Source organism: Salvia miltiorrhiza, chromosome 2 (assembly GCF_028751815.1).
Source record: "Salvia miltiorrhiza cultivar Shanhuang (shh) chromosome 2, IMPLAD_Smil_shh, whole genome shotgun sequence".
NCBI lineage: Eukaryota > Viridiplantae > Streptophyta > Magnoliopsida > Lamiales > Lamiaceae > Salvia > Salvia miltiorrhiza.
In genome coordinates, this window is record NC_080388.1 from 58520930 (window position 1) to 58542356 (window position 21427).

Consider the following 21427-nt stretch of genomic DNA (forward strand, 5'->3'; position numbering starts at 1 on the left):
GCGCCAGAGGAGTCGAGGCGCCAGAGGAGTCGAAGCGCCAGAGAAGTCCAGGCGCCAGAGGAGTCAAGGCGTCATAGCAGAGAAGTCGCTCCAGAGCGGCGAAGTCGCTCCTGAGCAGAGAAGTCGCTCCAGAAGAGATCAAGCGCCAGAGAGATCGAGCTCCAGAGAGACCAAGCGCCAGAGAGAAAGCAAAAGCAACGCCTGAGACAGCAGGGGCATTGACATGAGTGCGAGCCAGCAAGACTAAGAGAAGAATTGATCGTCCTCGTAGAACAAATCTTCGTCGTCCAGCATATCTCCCCATCTCTTAGAAACCACAGCCGACATAGCTCGAGCTGCGTCTGAAGCGGCGCCCTTATTCCTGAGCCGACTTTTGATACTGTCAATCGGATTCGGTGGATCTTGCGGACGTTCCATCCCCTTTTTAGGTCGACCCGGTCGACGCTTAGGGTTGTCAACGAGCATTTGCATCCCCTGACTAACCTGCTCCTCTAATTTGCTAATACGACTAGCCAACTCCTCCTGATTAGAATGTGTAGGCTCAATGACCAACCGAGAAGCAGAATCATCTACCATGTCCATGGACGGAACCACGGCAGATTGTATTATGACCTCCTTATGCTGCCCAAACTTCGCAACGTCCTGCAGCGTAGAACCCTCAGACCCGGCCGTGTCTTCCCTCTGTGGTCGCGGTGCCGAGCTTGCGGCCTCGCGATCGTCTGCAATGATCTCCTCATCCACGGATCTGACAGAATCCTCCATAACAACCGTGTCCTCCTTGCAAGCTGGAGCATCCGAATTCTGAACCGGCGAATCCTCTCTACGTGCTGCCATAATGTCTTCATTCTCTAACTCCATACCCTCCAGCACCTCAAAACTATTTCTGTTTTCCACAGAATTCTTCCCAACAGTAACTTCACGTCTGGGCGAAGACTCCTCATGATTATCCAGCTTAGCAGCACAAGGCACTGCAATCGTGTGCTGTCGAGAACGGCTCCTAATTTTCTTCCATTGTCGAAATCTATTGCTATGCTTCCTGCCCCGCAAACTATTATCTTGTACTTTCTGTTTAGTCGGAGAGGCAGGCTCTATGCCCGATTTCCTGCAGTCATCAGTGGCATGGCCAATCGCAGAACAAAGACTACAGAAGTATGGCAAATTCTCATATCCAAACTCAATTTCATAAATATCATCATCACATTTAACATCAATAAACTCAGGAATTTCCAGGGCCACATTCATCTCAACTAACACCCTAGCAAAATAACCAACTGAAGCCCTAGCAGACATGCCATCAACGAGAATAGGAGTTCCAACATGCCTAGCTATACCAGAGAGGACTTCAGGATGCCAAAACTCATGCGGGAGATTAAAGATTCGGACCCAAACCTGAGCAGTAGAAGAAACAATCTTGTTCGGATTGAAGTTTGGAGTCCAAGCCTGAAGGAAAAGAATCCCCACACGAAGACGCCAAGCAGATTTCGCGAAAGCCAAAGCAAAGTCTTCCGGTGACGAGAACTTCAACGTGAAATATCCCTTGCCCAGAGGGATAACCTACCACGGGGACGACGTTTTCCAGAGGATAGATAGTTCAGTAAAAAGATCCGCCGCAAATCTTGGTGAATCGCCTTTGCGAAGGAAAACCCTCCCATGAATAGCATGCTGAAAGGATTTGATTTGCCGTTGACGGAAAGCCGAGGAAATAGAAAGGCACGGCCTGTCGTTCACCATTTTGGGTTTCAGAACCGCAAAATCTTGAGCCGGGACGTCTGCGGGACGTCCCGAAGATTGCCTAACAGACTCGGCAAACGACTTCACGGGAGGAGTACCGGACGGAACATCTCCTCCCCGGCCTAACTCCAAAAGTAAAGGTTGCTGCTCCGGTTGCCCCGATCGAAGAACACCCGACGTAAAGACGGAACTGCCCGCAGACGAAGGAAGAAACGCCCTGCTGCTGTCAAGACGCTGATCTGCACCAGTTATCATACCAACTTTGGGAACCCTGGACTCCAAAACTGGTGTCGAGGCACCTGCTGCGACAGACACGGAAGGAGGGAGCACCGGAACCCTAGTCTCCACCGAGGGTGCTGAAGCCACTGTGAGTGGCGCTGCCAGGCCCACGGAAGAAACCCTAGTTGCTGCCATGAAGATATCGGACTCGGGAACTTCCGGGAACAGAGAGCAATCCCGGGAGAAGTTGAAGCCAAACGGCAAAGCGCCGCCGGAAGAGGGATCCGCGAGAGAAGACGGGATCGGCGGCTGGAGGGAAACCCTAGGTAGAACGTTGGTGTGTAAAGGAGGAAAATCAGAGGAAGTGAGGATCGTCATGACGCCGGCCGGAAAAAACCAGCCGGTCGGCCAGAACCACCTGCGGAAGAACCTCCTATGCGGCGGCGGCGGTTAGGTCATTTTCAACAAAACCAGAATCCCCCTTGTATAAACCAATTGACGTATATACATATTACAGACTTTGGAGAATGTAGACTGAGTTAGACTGCAATTACCTTAATTGAGTTGAGCAAAGTAGGTCTTGGTTCCTTCAATTTTATTATAATTACAAAATTACCACTTAATCTTGAAATTGATTTTAAATTGAAAGGTGTCTTTTTATATATTATAAATTATCAAAGTTGAATTAATAATCCTTGTTAATAATTATAAAATTAAACTAAATCACAATATATGAAAACTGAAGAAAAAGATAAAAAAAAATAATTAAAAAATTAATAATGAGACAGCGAGATAGTAAGATCAGAATAATTAAAGGATCCCAAGTGACTCACGGGAAGCGATAAAACGTTCGAGAAATGATGAATTCGGATGGATTATTTAATTATATTAAGCTTGATATCATATCAAATCTAGATAGAAAGGTGTAGCTCCTAAATATATTTATGTTATCTTCCTATTTTTAGTCAATTCTCCTGTAGACTTAACTGTCTTTCCCTGTTCAAGTAAAGTATTAATCATCACTTGAACCAAAAGGATAAATGGATTGGATTAGCCAACTAATAATGCTTAGCAGCTGGACCAATTAAATAATTGGTTTAAGGGGAAATAATTAATTATATAGTATTCAAGGATGCTAAACCATGCATCATTTTGCTGTAGGATATATTAGCCAGTTGTGGATCTCGTTGCTAGATACTTTTAATTACTTCTTTGTTGCCTTGTTATTTATTAGCAAGATGCAAAGTATCTCTTTGACTTGGTATTTATTTTTTATATTTAAAATAATCTATTCGATCTGTGTAGAAAGAAAATCGCTGTTGCGCAAATATTTTTTTTTACATATCACGTGATACAAGATAAAATATCATTTTATGAATCAATACCATGCATATATCCTAATTCCTAAATGAATATGTTAACGAAAATCCTGATTGTTAAATAATTAATAATATTTTTCTATGTATACAATATTAATGTTGCTTTTTATAATCATGTTTTTATGTATTACGATAATACTTTTAATTTTTATATTATAATAATACTTGTGTTCACAATTAATAGAATATGATGTTTGCACCAAAATCCCTATATATAATTATAATGATTGGTAATATGAACAACTTCTGCTGACTTCTTATGGGTGAAAATTTAGTATATTTATTAGGGAATTTATGGAATCGTATGACGCAACACAAGGCAGCCGACAAGCAAATAACTTGGTATTCATAAGTGTTTTTTACCCAGCGAATTCATTTATTGTATCTGAAAATCTTAAAGAGCAAATTGAATGTTTATACTTCTTGAGGATGATCATATGAACTTCACTGATCAAAACGTGTGAACAGAATAACAATTGTAATAGAACAAACTTTTGAAGGATTATAAATTGCAATTTGAAAAACAAGATTATCAAAATCTTAGCAATTTCAAGAGAAGAAAATAGTACATCTGTACATAAGAGTAATTTTGTTTATCAAAAGTTTAAAACTTAAATTAATGGTCTCAATGTGATTCCTCATATATGGCGAGATATTAGATTGATTTATAGGTATGTATCATACAACTGCTATTTACCTGGAAGCGGAAAATTTTAACTAGAGGAGGAAGCGAAAATTTACTAATTTTTTTAATATCATTAAACATTATATATTGGTTTATTCATTATTCTCATTCCCTCCACATATATAAGGATAGGTTCTAATGAGAACGAAGAACCAAACCCAACCGTTTTATCATGAAAATCGACGATCGATGAATGCATCATCTGAGTTCGAATCCTAAACGAAGCAAAATTTATCTTCTTTTTTTTTCCATTTTTTTCAAAGTGCAGTTAATTACACAACAAATGCAGTGACTTTACACGCCAGTGTACTGTTATTAGTACTTAGTTCTCATTTTAAATATCTTCTTTTTAAGATTAATCAAATTCATCCAATCTATCTTAATCATCAATGAATTTGATTTTTAATTCTTATCTAAGGAAATGCTTTCAATGTAATGAACCCTCCTAATATAAATTACGAATCATTATAAAATGATGAATTTGTTGTAAAAAATGATAAATTAAAAAAAAATCATTGGCTACAAGTTCATTTGAGCCCAAGACAACTAATTATGAATCCATCTTAATTATTCATGACCTAATGCCTGAAAATAATTTTAATTAATTTTTATTTGATTCGATTCCAATATACTATATGTATATGGACACGATGTATGCTAATTAACCTAACTTAAACTTTTGAACAAGGTTGTTACTCTAAATTTTTTGTTTGATAATTTAATTGAAATTGAACTTGATAACAAATGTAAAACTTTTGGGGTTTATGGTTGATTGCATATGCCAAATTGCCAATGGTAATGCGAGTAAATGAGATATAATTGTTGATCTCCAAGCGAAGAGAACATATAGGGTGGCTATAGTTGTGATGAGTGAGAGAGAGAATGACAAGAAAACATGGGGGGTGTCATCTCAACCCAAGGTTAGCAGTTGGAAATGGGTTGTATTGATGGAGAAGAGAAGAGAGTGAAATTAAAGCTGAAAAAGGGAGCAATGAAGTGATAGGCAATGTCACCTCTTACTTTCATGGGTCCGCCACTATATTTTTCATTTATGTAAATTTTAATATTCTAATTAAGTAACTTTCCTCAACCCAACCCTAGATTAAAATATATATTTCTCTCTCCTTACAAGACACAATTCAATTTTTATCTTATTTCTACTTCATTATAAGATACTCCCTCCGTCCCGGCCAAGACGCTACATTTACCTTTCGGCACGGGATTTAAGGAGTTGTAGATTAATGTTTTAAGTGTGTAATAATAAAGTGATAAAGTAGGAGAGAGAAAGTGATAAAGTAAGAAAGAGAAGGTAATAAAGTGATAAAGTATGAGAGAGAAAGTGATAAAGTAAGAAAGAGAAGATAATAAAGTGATAAAGTAGGAGAGAGAATGTAATAAAGAAATACTTAATTAGTGTTAATTAAGTGTTTAAAATTCCTTATTTTTGCCAAATATAGAAATGTAGCATCTTCGTTGGGACGACCCAAAAAGGAATATGTAGCATCTTGGGCGGGACGGAGGGAGTATATTAATATATAGTTAAGTGGCACACAAAATTATATATTTTTGATTTATTTTATAATAATAAATTTTTGTCTTTTCTCATGACTTTGGTGACAAAGTCACCAATGGGAGTAGTGTGAAAATAGGATGGAGCATTGTTGGAGTCAAATACTTCATCCGCTATTATATTTACATTTTAATATGATCACTTATTTGATATGTATAAAAAAAGTAAGGATTATATACTATTCCCTCCGTCCCACTCCAAATGTCCCATTTTTTTTATTTTGGGTTGTGACACTCCAAATGTCTTATTTCCTTTTTTGGCAATACACTATCTCTCTATATTTAATATTTAAACAATTTTCACCAACCCACTTTATCTACTTTATACATATTTCTTAATTTTCGTGCCCAAAAGAAATGAGACATTTGTAGCGGAACAGAGGGAGTGTTTTTTTAAAATACCAATATAAATGAAACAAACTAAAAAGAAAGTGTGCCAAAATAAGTGAGACGGGGGAGTAAGATATTTTATGATTAAAATGTCCACTCACTAGGCCTGAGCATACGCTCCGGACGAGACCGAGAGAATCGAGGACCGAATTTTTGACGGACCGACCCGGACCAATGTAATATTATGGACCAGATCGAAACGACCATCAGTTTCGGTTCGGTTCGGTCCAAAACTGACCAAAATGCACAAATTTAAAAAATGTCTTGCTGTTGGTCTACTGCCAACTAGGAATTCGGAAAGGAACATGAACATCCAAAGAGAACTCGAACCTTGGTTTCGAACCGTGCTGTAGATGGCCGGCAATAGGCGACGCCGAAAAAGAGACGAGGGTCGCAACACCGGAGAAGAGAAGGCGGGCAACTGTGAATGGGGGCGGGGCGAAGTTGTGAATGGGAGTGGGGTGGTTGCTAGCCTGCTGCAGTGAAACTCTTGACTGTGAATGGGGGTGGAGCGACGACTCGCGACCGTTGACGTCGAACAACCGGCGACAGGCGGCGATTGATGATAGCCGAGAGGGCTGTTACTATGGCCGCCTATTTGTAAATGAGATAAGAGTTGAAAAGGTTGCGCGGCGTGCATGATGTGTGTGTAGTAGGGTTTATAAGTTTTAAACATTTAATTAGGTTTTATTTCTATATATATATATATATATATATGAATATTCAGTTCAGTCTTGTTTTCGGTAGGTCTGAGCCTTCCAGAATCGAAACCAGACCGAATATATATCGGTCCTTAAATTTGGAACCGCCCCGGACCGAAATGAGAAGTAGACTTGGACCAAACTGACCGAACCGACCGAATCGGTCCGATTCGACGATTTTGGTCAGGTTTTGCTCAGCCCTACCACTCACATGAGTTTTAGAGCAAAATGTCATTTTTATAAATATACTTAAAAAATATTCAATTTTAAATGAAAAGATAATAAAGTATATATATTGAGATAAAGTTTACGTGAAAATCAAGAACACTCATATACTTACTATTTGAAATATTATTTTATGAACTAACAAATCATGTAATTATCAATTATTTCCTCCGTCCTATTTAACACTCGAATACTGACTATTTGAAATATTATTTTATGAATTAACAAATCAAGTAATTATCAGTTATTCCTTCCATCCTATTAAGTATGATTCCCTATTTTTTGCACAATTATTAAAAAATATTGATTAAATGATAGAAGTGATAGAAAGTGAGAAATCTCACGATATTTTGTGAGCGAAAAGAGTTTTCTCAAATGAACTATTATTAATGAGACATATGAAGTAATAACTAGTCTATCAAGTAGTCATGAGTTAGTACGACTAGTGCAAATCAACTAGTCAATCGATTGTCTAGTTGATAAGCTGTGACGATTACTTAATTTATCGACCATAAATAAAAAATCAAATAATTAGTATCCCAATATCATTGATTTCTACCCAAATTTTATCAAATTTAAGGGTTACTTTATACATGCACTTAATTTTTAGCATTACCATATTTTTATGGAATAGTCATTATTACAAATGCATTGTCAAATTAAATATAACCATTTCTACCTATTAAGACACATATTTTATTTCATTTGCTATAAAAGTTATTAAGTTGGTCTCATGTGAGATTAATTGTATGAAAAAACAGGTCAGATCAGGACTAGGACGCGTCATGCAGCAGTGAGAACTTAGTCGAGAATATTAAAGTTAAATTCGGGTTTTGAATTTCTAAATTTCTCATTTTTTTTCTTCTTATTATAGTATCAGCGATTGGATTTGCAATTCCTCTATATGCCTTAACGTTCTAGGATAGTGTTTTTTTTTTTTTTTTTGTCATTTATCCTTATCCTTGTTGTCTCCTTGTTAGGTTGCACCCCTTGTGCGTAGCTTAACGAATTTTACTTATATAAGAAAAAATGTGGATCATATTGCTATAAATAAAAATAACAAAAATATTATGAACGGATCAAAATAATAAAAGTGATAACGACATTGTGAATATAGAGAGCATATCATATGCTAATTATGTTAAAAAAAAAGAAGAAGAAGAAAATGAAATGATCAACATTTGTTACACATGCAAAAACAAAAGAAAAAAAATTATAAAAAAATTAAGTATTTGAAGGATAAAATGAGCAAAGAGGTTTACTATTAATCAATTTATTGAAAATAAATGAAAATTAATATGCAAGTGCAACTTAAAAAAAAAAAAAATAGCGGACCCAGAACAAAAATGAGCAAGACTATTCCACCCACAGTCGAGCTAGTTGATAGTTTTTCCTTTTCTTTAGAATAATTGTTAGTTAGTTAGTTACATCTATATATAGTAGTAGTAGAACAATTTTAAAACATATCTTTTGTAAAATACACGAGAATTTATTTATTGTGACGCAAAATATCTTAAAAGTGGTACAGTGAAATACCAAAACTGCAGTGTTGAATGAAATTTGGTAATTTCGTAATACTAATAATTAGTTTAGAATGTATGAATCCATAAACCTGTTGAAAGTAAGTGGGAAACAACGGAAAGAAAACAAAAACTGCTTCACTTGTCAATCGCTGCTTCTCAAAGCGCTACTCTCTTCTTTGCCTAGCTTGCAATAATATAATTCTCCCAAATTTCACTCCTTCTTCTCAACCACCGCCGCCCTCTCTCCGCCGCTCTTAATCTCCATCATGCTACAGTCTCACACCTGCTTCACAATCACACCTCCAAACTTGAGCTACAAAATCTCGAAAAAGATCCGATTCGCTATATAGTAGAGATTAATCCTTGCTAACTTCTAGGGTTTCATCTTCTTCTCCAAATCCTTTTTTTTTTTTCACATACTAATGGAGGAGTACAATCATGAGATGAGCGGTAACTCGAATTCGAGGTGCAATTTCCTATACGGAGATTCTTCAGTGTATGGGAGAAGCAGCTTCCATCTCCAATCACCAGATTGCTACGATCAATCGGAAGCGCAGCAGCAGCACCAGACGGTCAAAACTGAATCTCGAAATCACGCTTCGAGGTTTCACTACACCGCGATTACTCCGGCCGCGGTGGAGGACCACCGCCGCCGCCATGATCGGAGGCAGGAAAACGACGGTTCCGGAGAAGCTGAGTCTATCAAAGCAAAAATTATTGCCCACCCTCAGTATTCAAATCTCTTGGATGCTTACATGGACTGTCAAAAGGTTAGATCTCTAGAGAGAGAGAGAGAGATGTATGTATTTGAATTTTCATTCACGTGCATTATGTTTGAATCCTAAAACCTAAAATTTTGCTGATCGGTGATGATAGGGCTTCACTGTTTGTGTGTGTGCATAGGTGGGAGCGCCGCCAGACGTGGTGGCGCGGCTGGCGGTGGTGCGGCAGGAGTTTGAGGCAAGCCAGCGAGCGGCGGCGGCGGCCGGCAGAGACGTTTCCAAGGATCCAGAACTCGACCAGTTCATGGTATATAGTAGGAGTATATTGAATTAGGGGCTTTGGAATGTGAATTTTGAAAAGAATTATGTGAATTTCAGGAAGCGTACTATGATATGTTAGTGAAGTACAGAGAGGAGCTGACGAAGCCCATTCATGAAGCCATGGAGTTCATGCGACGCATTGAGAAGCAGCTCAATTTGCTCACCAATAACTCATCAACTGGTATACTCTTTCTCTCTCAACACACACACACACACAGAATGGGAATGGGAGACCATTCACCATTGCTTTGTGATGGAAGTATAATTAATTAGTGCAGTGATAAATATAATTGTGCAGTACAAAACTGGTAGTTGAAACTGGGCAGTGTCCGAATTGTGTTTGACTCCGTGTGTGGGTGAATTACACCTTCATTTATTAATTACTGACTCTTTGCTATTTTCCTAGCTAGTGAACAAAAACTTTGACTCATACAATCATTTTCCAACGCTTTGTCACGAGTGCTCAAAAGCTACCTAGCTTCTTTTTTGTACTACTCCAATATAATACTACTAGTATATTTTTTCTGTCTTTTAAAATAAAACAAAACGATATATGAAACCAACCCTAATCACGAGGGCTTAATACAAAGATACTAGTACTATTACGTATTTACGTACTAAGATTTGATTTGGTTCTGTTACTTAATAATCACAATCCATGTTTCCTCCCTCGTTTTGAAAGTATGTATTGCTGTTTTTCTTCGCTGTTGGGATTTCACCAATTTCGTGGGCTTCGCCTTTTCTGACATGGATGTTTATCTACTTGATACACACAGATTTCATTATATCATTATTAATCCATCGCCTATAAATTTTGGTTAATCTTTTCTCTCTACACATCCATTTATAACATAAGTTAATACTATTACTGTGAAGTTCTTTCAAAAAAAAAAAAAAATATTACTGTGAAGTTTTTGTCCAGTGCAGTGCACCTATTATGAACGTTTCTCAATTTCACAAAATATTTAATTTTCCAATGTAATTTAATTATATATATAGGGGTGCGCTCACATGAGACCCTTATTTTTCGTGAGATACTAAGACCCTTATTTTTCAATGAATAAAACATATATACTGATGAATAACGAAATTTAAAAAATTGGTAATAAATAAGACATATATTCTGATAAATAAGGAAGTATATACAGATGAACAAGGAACTGAAGGAAGTATAAAATGATGAATAACGAAATTTAAAATATTTCGCTCCCTCCATAATTCGAACTCAGAGAAAAAAATTCACCATCTAGGTACAATATCAGCCATAAAATTGATAAAATAAACGCACGATATCGTGTCTAAGATCTCACTAAAGATAGGGGGAGAATGTTAAATATTTAGAGAACAGAGAATTCACGAAACAAAAACGAATAGATCTATAATTTTGATGAACAATAATTTGTTCCGGGTTCGAATCCTGGTAGTGGCGATTTTTTCTCTATTTTTACTAAATATGTCTGTTCATTACTTATGTTGATCTATTCGTAAAATATATAGATTTGTTCATGATGAACAAAAAAATAATTCTCTATGAAACTCAACCCTATATATATAATATGGTTTGTGTATGTGCCCTATGTTGCTTCATCCCGTTTTTCACTAATTGCCAATCTCCATTATACTCTATTCATCGTTACTAGTAATTGTCAATAACAGTATTTTATTTTTGGGGAAAAAACAAATAATGACTATCACTTGATGCAAACAATTGGGGAAATCGACACACACCATTTTCTGTTTATAGTTATGTACAATCACTGAGAAGTAACACGGCAAAATATATGCACTATAAAGCTTATTTGTGAGTCTGTGACCCTTACATTAATTTGGAAAGTATTCCTCATTGGAATTTAATCATGCTGGTAGGTTTTCTTCTTTGGCAATTTTTATGTTCTTATTTTTGTTTTTTTGTTGATATTTGTATTCTTGGCAATTAAGTTAGATTCTATAATATTTAGTATAAGAGGCGTTTACTTTGAAGAATTAGTCTTGATAGATAAAAATAGTAAGACTAATTCTTTATTTATTTTGATGGATTGTAACTTTGGGATATCTCAATGCCCTTGATTATTTATATCATTCAAGCTAGTTTTGCTTGATTCTTATCCCATAAAAATAGTGGGATTGAAGATATCCTACTCTTAAGGATAAAAATATATATACTCAATTCTACATATAATCACTCATGCAAAGTAATTAAACGCTTCCTAAAAGTGTTGGGTCGGTTTAGAAAAGATGTGAGTGATTTCCATTCATTTTAATTAGCATCAATTTGGTAGAGTTACAACTCGTCCATGTTATGTGTATTATCTAATAAAATTAAAAATTTAACTTGTTTGGTTATGGTTATTGCCAAGACTTTGTATTAAAATCTTTACTCGTACAAAAATTTCGAAATTTTATTTTCCTGGTGCCATTTCTTCACTACTATGTCGGGAAACTAAACATTCATTTTCATCTGTATACACTACAACAAAATGTTTTATTAGTGACATACTTTTTAAAATATTGTGACATTTATAATATTATAATGTAACTAGATAATATTAACTTCTTGAGCTGAGCAACTATAATTCGTATCACAAAAAGGAAAGCATGTCACATAGTTTAGTGATATTTGATAGCTAATTTTGTGACATAATTAAAAAGTGTAGTTATTTTCTGACATCAAAATGTAATTTGTTTATTGTATTTATAAATATTTTATTGAAAAAAATGTTAATAATTAAAGTACTTGTAATAAAATTAGCGTGTATATGCGCGTGCGTGTGTGTCAGAGAGATAGCGCAAAAATTACTTATATTTTTATATATAACAAAAGTATATAAATATATGTGTGTGTAATTAAACTTTGTTACACTTATATATAACTAAGATGAAATGAATTTTGTGACACATCTATTAGTATCAATAGTACACTACAAAAAAAAGTTGAAATTAAAATGGAAACAGATCCGTAGTTAAAACTGCGGCGTTATCGACGGATTACGGACAATTTTGTTGTAGTTGAAAAAAAAAAAGCAATCACACATTTCCTTCCCTCTCAATCCTCTAATTTCTGTTGTTTTTAAGAGTGCTAGCTTGAATTCTAAACATCCTGAATTTCTTGTGCAAAACTCGCCCATTAATTATAAAGTGCTAGCTATTGAAACCGGATTCTTTTTTTTGAGGGGAAACCGGATTCTTATCTATAGTATTTTGTTCTAGGATTATTAATTTTTATTCTTCATATAAAATCTTGATTGTTTAAGAGGTTTATGTGGGATGTGATAAAGAGGTTGTTACAATAAGTAGCACCTTGTCTAGATTATAGTCCCATGTTATATCCAAAATCAAATATATATGACATGCAGTAGTAGAAAAGAGAGTGATTTATTTTCACATGTTTTGTTTGGTTTGGAGTGACAACAGATGAGAAGTATGATGGAGGTTCATCTGAAGACAACAGTGGCGGAGAGAGAGAAGTTCCGGAGATTGATCCGCGAGCAGAAGAGCGGGAGCTGAAGAACCACCTCTTGAAGAAGTACAGTGGATACCTAAGCAGTCTGAAACAGGAGCTGTCGAAGAAGAAGAAGAAAGGGAAACTCCCCAAAGACGCGCGACAGAAGCTGCTCAGCTGGTGGGAGTTGCACTACAAGTGGCCTTATCCTTCGGAGTCGGAGAAGCTGGCGCTGGCAGAGTCGACTGGGCTGGACCAGAAGCAGATAAACAACTGGTTCATCAACCAAAGGAAACGCCATTGGAAGCCCTCTGAAGATATGCAGTTCATGGTCATGGATGGGCTGCACCCACACAATAATGCACCTCCCCTTTACATGGAACCCCATTTTTTGGGTGAAGGCCCTTACAGATTGGGGCCCTGACCTTATATCATTTTCTCACATGCTAGTGCTACTACCCATCATTTGGTAATTTCGTAGCAATCAATCTTCTACTATTTCTTTTTGTCTTAATCTAAGTCTTAATTTTGTGTGCATAACTTAATTTTATTTATTTCTTATTTTGCATGTCAAATCTCATATTTCTGTCTCAAACCCCATAGCCAGCTGATCACGTTTACTCTTTCAATTTTATAGTATGTGTAAATATGAGAAATATATGCGAGTATACGAGTTTGATGATTTGAGTGCGTTTCAACTTTGAGGTAATTAACTGAGTCATGCTTTGTATCTTTGTTCCTATAAGGTTTATTGTGTAGTTGCTTGCGTTATTTTAATTCTACATGTACTTAGTAAGTACTAGCAGAAAGAATGTAGGTTGTACGTGTAATTAATGTTATTTTATTCGATAATTTATTATATTAAAAATCTATTAATTTATTATTTTAATTAGATAATTTATTGGATGAATATATTTATTTATAAGCCTTATCAATAACTATAGAAATATATCACATAGATTTAGTGTAATATCTAATGAATTAATATATTTTTTATAAATATATAATATGTAAAATAATTTTAAAATAAAATATATAATAGGGATAAAATAGGCAATCCACAAATTGTGTCTTAAGATGTCTTAGACTATTTTTCATAGATGTATTACCAACAGAATTAATTGCTTCACTCTCCAACATGGACACGAGTTATTAACATGTCCACCACTGATGTGGCATGCATGAAGTCAATCAAATTTAATTTTAATTAAAATAATGTTTTATTTTATAAAAATTATTATCATTTACCATAGGGTAAAGGTGCATATTGCCCCCTGATCCTGACCATCCTTAGATCCAACAACGTCGCAGGGCTCCAAATCCTGTCTGAGGACGGGTTGTGGGTCCCGGTCCACCCAACCCGCGCAACTTTTGCGTATTCGTGGGCGACGCCTTGCAGGCTCTCACCAACGGGAGATTCACGAGCGTGCAGCACAGGGTGGTGGTGCGGTCGGCCAAGGCGAGGATGTCGATGATGTTTTTTGCGGCGCCGCCCTTGGCAGCCGCGATCTCACCCATACCGGAACTGGTGTCCGCCCAAAATTCGAGCCATGGAGTTAGTGGAGAGAGAGAGAGAGAGAGGGGAGGAATATGGTGTAATTAGGTTGGGGTGGGACCCACTAGAAATTAAAAAAAAATAAAAGAAAACGTCGTTTAGGTGCCGTTTAACGGGTGGACTTATTTGCACCCTTCTTTCGGGAGTTCAGGGAGATTAACGCGCATTGACCGAGTTTGGGGGGTAAAAGCTATAGGGAGGTCTAGTTCAGAGGGCAATCTGCACATTTGCCCTTTACCATAAACAAAAAGGTTTCTTAACGATTAATCAATTATGATAGGTGTTAGCCTAATAAAATACTCATATATACTAAAATTCACAAACATATCCACAGTACAAAAATAAATTAATTAACGTTTACCATTTTACCAAAAAAAAAAAACAAGGAATAAAAAAAAAGTTCGTCATTCCAATTTCCAGGTAAATGAAATCATTCATTTATTTTTTTGGTTAAAAAATTAAGATATGAATAAAATTAATGGCCAATTATCAATTTCTATCAAAACCAAACCACACAGATGGCTGCAAATCCCCTAGCCAATTTGCATAATGCGTCTTAAACAACTTCTCAAACATCATGTTATGCATAACATGTTGGAAATCACTATATTGTGAGTGAGAAATAATGGAAGATCCTTTCTACTATTTAAAATCTGTAACCTTCTTGTAACGATTATAGTTTTGAAGGGGTTGCAAGAAATGCATGTCGTTTACGGGTGTTGCTCTTTCTCCACTAAAGCCAGTAATGATGTGCTCTTAATTCCAACGGTACCTCTCTATGGTTGGATCGTGCCTTTTATATATATAGAGAGAAAGAGGGGGAATGATTCTAATGAGATGAGAATGATTTTAATGAGATCCTTTATATATAGTCGGATCTTAGATTGATTTATAAGTGTTGATTTAATATATTATATGACTAATATTTATTTGAGAGGGGGATTTACATAGGTCTATGACTTACATAGGTCGGAATCCTGAAGGCTAGGGAGCAAAAAATTTATAAATTTTTTGAATTTTGTTATTTATATAACACTATATATTGACTTATTCATCACTATATATGACTTATTCATCACTGTATATTGACTTATTCATTTGTTACACACACATATATATATATATATATATATATATATATATATATATATAACAACTTTTTTTTATCAAAAAATTCAAAAGTTAACAGAAGGGTACCGGAGGTACCAAAGTCAAAAGAGATGCACAAGAAAAGCTACAGAGAGATCGGCTCACCCGAGCACCAAGCTGAGAAACTCAAATCCAACTCAATAATTTTAAAAACTTTCTTTCAATTCCAAAGTCTACCCTTAATTTCCTGAACCAGAGATTGGATCTCCCAAACCTTGCCTTCGAAACGACATTCATTCCTTCATTTCCAAAGAAGCCAAATGGTACACATCCAAAGTGCTTTGAGAAAATTGCAGCTCTTCTTTCCTCCTCCCAAATTTGAAAACGATAAGAGATGTTGGATGATACCTTGAGGACGGGCTGTATACATCCCGAGCCATTTCTGAATTTCATCCCAGACCTTCCCCGCTTTAGGGCAGAGAAGAAACAGGTGGTTTGTTGTCTCCTTACTTGCTACACACGAAATGCAGTAGCTCTCCTCGATCGCAAGCAGGATATTTCTCTTCAACAACTCGTCACAAGTTGGTAGCTTGTTTTTGATCAGCCTCCAAGCAGTTACCTTTGGCTTATGTGGCGCTGGGGCCTTCCTCACCTTGGAGGAAGCTTTCTTGACATTGGGCGACATCGAGGGTTCGGTCCTAGTCTCCGTCAGTATGGAATATGCCGACTTCGTAGAGAAAACCCCGTCCTTGGTCGCCTTCCATTTCCAGCGATCCGCCATTCCTGCATTCAGGGAGAAAGGAGAGATAGCCAAAAACAAAGAATTAAGCTCCCCAAGATCCCTCCCGAACAGTTCCCTCCTCCACTTAACATCCTAAGCCCACTTCCCATCTTCCCATCTCCCGGAATCCCCGATCAAAGCATCTTTATTGAGACACAAATGAAAAAGTCTCGGGAAAACTACCCTAAGAGGTTTCTCGCCCGCCCACTTATCAATCCAAAACAAAGTATTCTGACCATTTCCGATTCCTTTAGTCAGATTCTCCCAGAACCACCCACCACTCGGACCCCCTCCCTTAGCTACAATTTTCGGCCACCATCCCCCTTTTTCCATTTCTATGCCCAGCACACCACATCCCCTTCTCTCCCCACTCCAAGTCACCGTGAATCGACCTCTGATCACTATTTTTATAGCAACAAAAACTGCAACTAAACAGTGTAATCGTAGCATAGAAACAAATTAAAAAATCGAGTATCGTATCCACATGGACTATTATAACGAATCACTCTAAGTAATCCCGAGTAAACTCTAGTAGTATTCAGGCAAACTCCCATAAGAACGAAGAATAAAACTAAAATCCAAACAAAATAAAATAAAACAGGATAAAAACTCAAATAAAAAAAAAAACTCTGACCCTAGGGATGTACTATCGTTACTCAAACACATCCATTCAATCTATTAATTCAATTATCAATTTAATCCAACCCTGATGAAAGATCACTATATTATTCACATGTTTCTCTAACGAACACCTATGAATGTAGATTAATTTACCCCTTTTCACATTCAAGACTCCAAGGAATAAATTAACTCCAAATAGCACACAAAGAATAGCTTCATATAGCTTCACATGTCGCATTCAAGACTCAAGGCTAACACTATATCATGCATTCCTGAATCGGCTGAACAATTATCGCATTCAAGACTCAAATTGAACAGCTAGACAAGCAAATTATTGATCAGGTAATTCACAAGAAAACAAGCACCATGAATCATGAATCACAAGTTGGAGGGCAAATTGATATCAACAAATCAAACACATATTAAATCAACTTTGTACAAACCCTAGGTTCAGATAAAAGAACTAGCCATACATCGTAAAAGAAAACATAAACATAATAAATAAGAAAGCAATTGTAAAAACTAAATTATATAAAACCGTAGTAAATGAATGTAACAGCTTGAATCTCCAATCTTGCAGAAATCAAAATCCGATGCTCTAAGAACTGGAAAGCAATAAAATCTAAAGCTATGAAACTGAAAATAAAAGCTGGGAACCCTAGATAGGTCAAAAGAAGACCTATTTATAGTCTTAGAGTAAAACACAGAGTTCTAATTCGAAAATAACATTGAAAAGCGGAAAAATGCGGACAAAACGGCTGCCTGTTCGGCGGTTGCCGAATTTGCCCTTGAAACATCATAAATTCGGCAGTCGCCGAATTTTCTCCATAAAGCACAAATTCATCCAGGGATATCGGCGGCCGCCGAGTTGGTCGCCGTTTTTGTTCTTCAAACGGCCGAAATTCAGCGGCCAACTCCTTTGACCGTCGATTTTGCTCCTTCTCGATTTCAGCTCAAATTCTTCGTCTTTTCTCGATTTCCAGGCTCGATTCTCTCTCACATCCTTTCTTAGACACTTTCCTCATTCAACATGCTCCAAGAACACCCATTCCTGCATCTAATCAGCCAAAACTATACCCAAACGTGAAATCACAAAATAACATGAAACTAACTCTAAACAATCACACAATGGGCACAAGTTTGACATAAATCACAAGATATAGTGCCATAAAAACTATGTAAAATGAGTGTTAATCAACCTCACTACCCTCGCCCACAACGTATCCCTCCCCCCAAGATACCTCCATATCCATTTCATAACCAACACACAATTGAAATCTTCTAAATTCCTAAAACCCAGCCCATCTTGCCCTTTTTTGGAACATAAATCGCTCCACTTCACCCACGAAATTACTCCCGATTCCCCAGTCCCCCCCCCCCACAGAAATTCACCACAAATTGAATTAATCTCCTTCACTGTTGCCTTAGGAATGAAAGAAAATGAGAGTTGGTAGATCGGAATAGCTTGCAAAACCGCCTTCACCAAGGTAATTCGCCCAGCCAAGGATAGCTTCCTATTTTTCCATCCCGTCACTTTCTAAATATAACAACTAACATTTGGACTTGCAAAAAACCACACTAGACTCATACAAAATCTGCATTTGATCACACTTCATATCGCCTCTATTCTAGTTGCATGGAGCCTTACCTGTTTGTAATATAGTCCTTCTGGTCTTGGGGCCGCGTCGTGATGCTCAGCTCCGAGGATGTTGTAGTGGCCGTTCTGTCGGATCCCTTCGACTTCTTGGAGGAATGAACATTCTCGCCATGAGATGCGAACTTTTGACATTCGCGCAAAATGTGCCAACATTTGATGTACTTGAATTGAGATCTATGGTTGGACTCGTAGATTTCTTGTGCTGCTTCAGTGATTTGGTCTTTGCTCATCCCGCTTCCCCAATTGGCTTTGCACTTGTTGTAAAACGCCTCCCAAGCTTTAACACTCTTTTGAACGCGTTGAAAGTGTGATTTGATAAGCCGGAGCTCACGATAAATAATTCCCTATGGCCTTCTCGCGTTGTATTTTTCCATGATGCTACCCCAATATTCGGTAGCCATTTGAGCATCTCCCACTATGGAGTTGTGGGTAGCCTTTGCCCACAACATGCATATGAGTTCCGAATCGACGGAGGTATAGCCACTACAGAATCTCTTTGTAGCCTTCGGCTTCACTTTGTCGGCAACGAGGGAGGGTTCGCCGTGGGTGGAACGTTGCCCACCTCTAACGCGTTGGACGCTTGAGAGAAATGAGCGAACCCCATTATCGGATTAGTTGTCAGAGCGACCACATCTTGAAAATACTTCTTGAAAAATTCATTAAATTTTCCCCATTGCTTGAAATTGTGATGAAATTTAGAGAGAGTGTAGAGAGATTGTAGAATATATGAAAAGGAAGAAGAGAAAGTGTAGTATTTATAGAAGAAAAATTAGGAAGAAAAAAAAATCTGCAACGGTCAAAAGAAAAAAAAATACCGTTTGAAAAATCTACAAATAAAGGCTCTAATTCAGATTTTAAAAAAAAAATTAACGCGTATGAAACACGCGCCTTCTTCTGTCTTCTTCATGCCGAGGCACGAAGCATGATGTCACCCTCAAGCCAAGGAGGCACTCCAGCCCGCCACCCCTCCATTAGTGTCGACTCGAGCTGGCACTCCAAGAAAGGGCTGGAGATGCTCTAAGAACCACTAAATAAAATAAGAACGGATAACTATTTTCAACCTTTCGATCACCAAGTTCTACGGTGTATGCATCGTTTTGCTGGATGAATGCATCATTTGGGTTCGAAATCTGGTGGGAGCGGATTTTTTTTTCTTTTTCGAGTTCATTGAATTTAATAGCGTATGCGCTAATTTAACATCAGATGTATTAGTTATAATGGTTCTCATATCTTACGAAAAATGCAATCCTATATATGCATATATATACAGGAGAGAGAGAGAGAGAGAGAGAGAAGGAGAGAATTAAAATCTGGTAAAATCCTTTTTTTGGTAGTATCTAGGTCCAAATCTTAAACACAAATTTTATTTAGCGTTGTCTGCGTGAGATTTTGAGCAACCGATGTTGTGGACTCATAATTTCCTTAGGTGGCTCAGGGATATTATACGGAATAATCATAAGTTATAATCTTGCGAGTTTTTTGTCTAAAAAAGAAAAAGCAACATTATTAAGAAAGGTATGATTTGTCCCTTTCGAAATTCAAGCCGTAAAGACTTTACTCGTAAATAGAGAGATTTATTGATTCAACATTGTTCCTCTTTCTTTAAATAAATAAAAAAAATTGTAGAAAAAGTTATGAAATATAAAAGTGAATATTAAGCTTCATTAGTGTAATATATTAAATAAATGTAGATTAGGGATATAACGAGGCAAAAACCAATTTTCTAACAAAATTCTTTTTATATAGGTATAGATTAGCGTTACATAGTTTCAATTGTTATTCAACGTGTAAAATTTATGTTTGAGGCAAGTATTATTTAAAATTGAATCTTAATATATATATATATATATATATATATATATATATATATATATATATAGGGTGTGGTTCTAGAGAGAACTACATTATTTGTGAGAACGGGAGAACCATCAAATCTAATGCATTCACTGTAAAAATTAATGCATTCGCTGTTAAAATTAATGCACTCAAAAAAATAAAAAAAAATTGCTCCCTTCAGGATTCGAACCCAGGATCTGCATTCAACCAACAAGCTGATGTATCCACCATAGATCTTGATGATCGAATAGCTGAAAATGGTTCTCCGTTCTTTTTTTATTTATGGTTCTTTTCTGAACCTCTTCCTATATATATATATATATATATATATATATATATAGGGTGCGGTTATAGTGAGAACCACACTTATCGTGAGAACATAAGAACCATTAAAATCAATGCATCTACTATATAAATTTATGCATTCGCTATTAAATTTAATGCATCCGAAAATAATAAATTTTTTGCTCCCTTCAGGATTCGAACCCAGGATCTGCATTCATTCATCAAGATGATGCATCCACCGTAGATCTTGATGATCGAATGGTTTAAAATGGTTCTCTGTTCTAATTTTATTTAGTGGTTCTTATTTGAACCTCTCCATATATATATATATATTCTTTTAATTAGAAGGGATTAATTTTTATAAATATTTCAAAATGATAAAAAAGAATATTTTTTATAAACAGAGAAAGTATTAATTTATTAATATATATGGACTATTAAGGTAGCAATGGTACATTGATATCTACGATCCAACAACACAATCCATTAAATTTTCAATTTATAGTAAATGCAAGCCGGTGCACAGAACGTCCCCACTACAAGACTATCAATATAGGTCGTTGCTTTTATCGTCAACCAAAACCAATTGACTTAAAAATTCGATATAATATATATACAGAGAGAGAGAGAAAGAAGAAACGAAAGATGTGTTACGAAGTGAATTGCTCCAAGTGCGGCAAAACTAGCTGGGGCGGCTGC

The 21427-nt window shown here is 36.5% G+C and overlaps 1 protein-coding gene across 2 annotated transcripts; it reads left to right on the forward strand.

Annotated features, from left to right (window-relative positions):
• Positions 1-8461: 8461 nt before the first annotated feature.
• On the forward strand, positions 8462-13410 carry LOC131010657 (homeotic protein knotted-1-like). Of its 2 annotated transcripts, none has more exons than XM_057938294.1 (4): positions 8462-9192; positions 9326-9451; positions 9523-9646; positions 12877-13410. In XM_057938294.1, the coding sequence occupies exons 1-4, from the start codon at positions 8845-8847 to the stop codon at positions 13326-13328; spliced, it is 1050 nt and encodes a 349-aa protein (XP_057794277.1). In that variant the 5' UTR covers positions 8462-8844; the 3' UTR covers positions 13329-13410. The 2 variants fall into 2 exon arrangements, with proteins under 2 accessions (XP_057794277.1, XP_057794276.1); XM_057938293.1 differs by having other exon boundaries at positions 8506-9192; positions 12868-13410.
• The last annotated feature ends 8017 nt before the right edge of the window (positions 13411-21427 follow it).

Bases quoted from the DNA above. Each gene is read 5' to 3' on its own strand.
- LOC131010657 (XM_057938293.1), top strand. From the start codon at position 8,845: ATGGAGGAGTACAATCATGAGATGAGCGGTAACTCGAATTCGAGGTGC. The intron at 9,193-9,325 runs GTTAGATCTCTA...GTGTGTGCATAG, and splicing joins CTTACATGGACTGTCAAAAG to GTGGGAGCGCCGCCAGACGT. The intron at 9,647-12,867 runs GTATACTCTTTC...TTTGGTTTGGAG, and splicing joins CACCAATAACTCATCAACTG to TGACAACAGATGAGAAGTAT.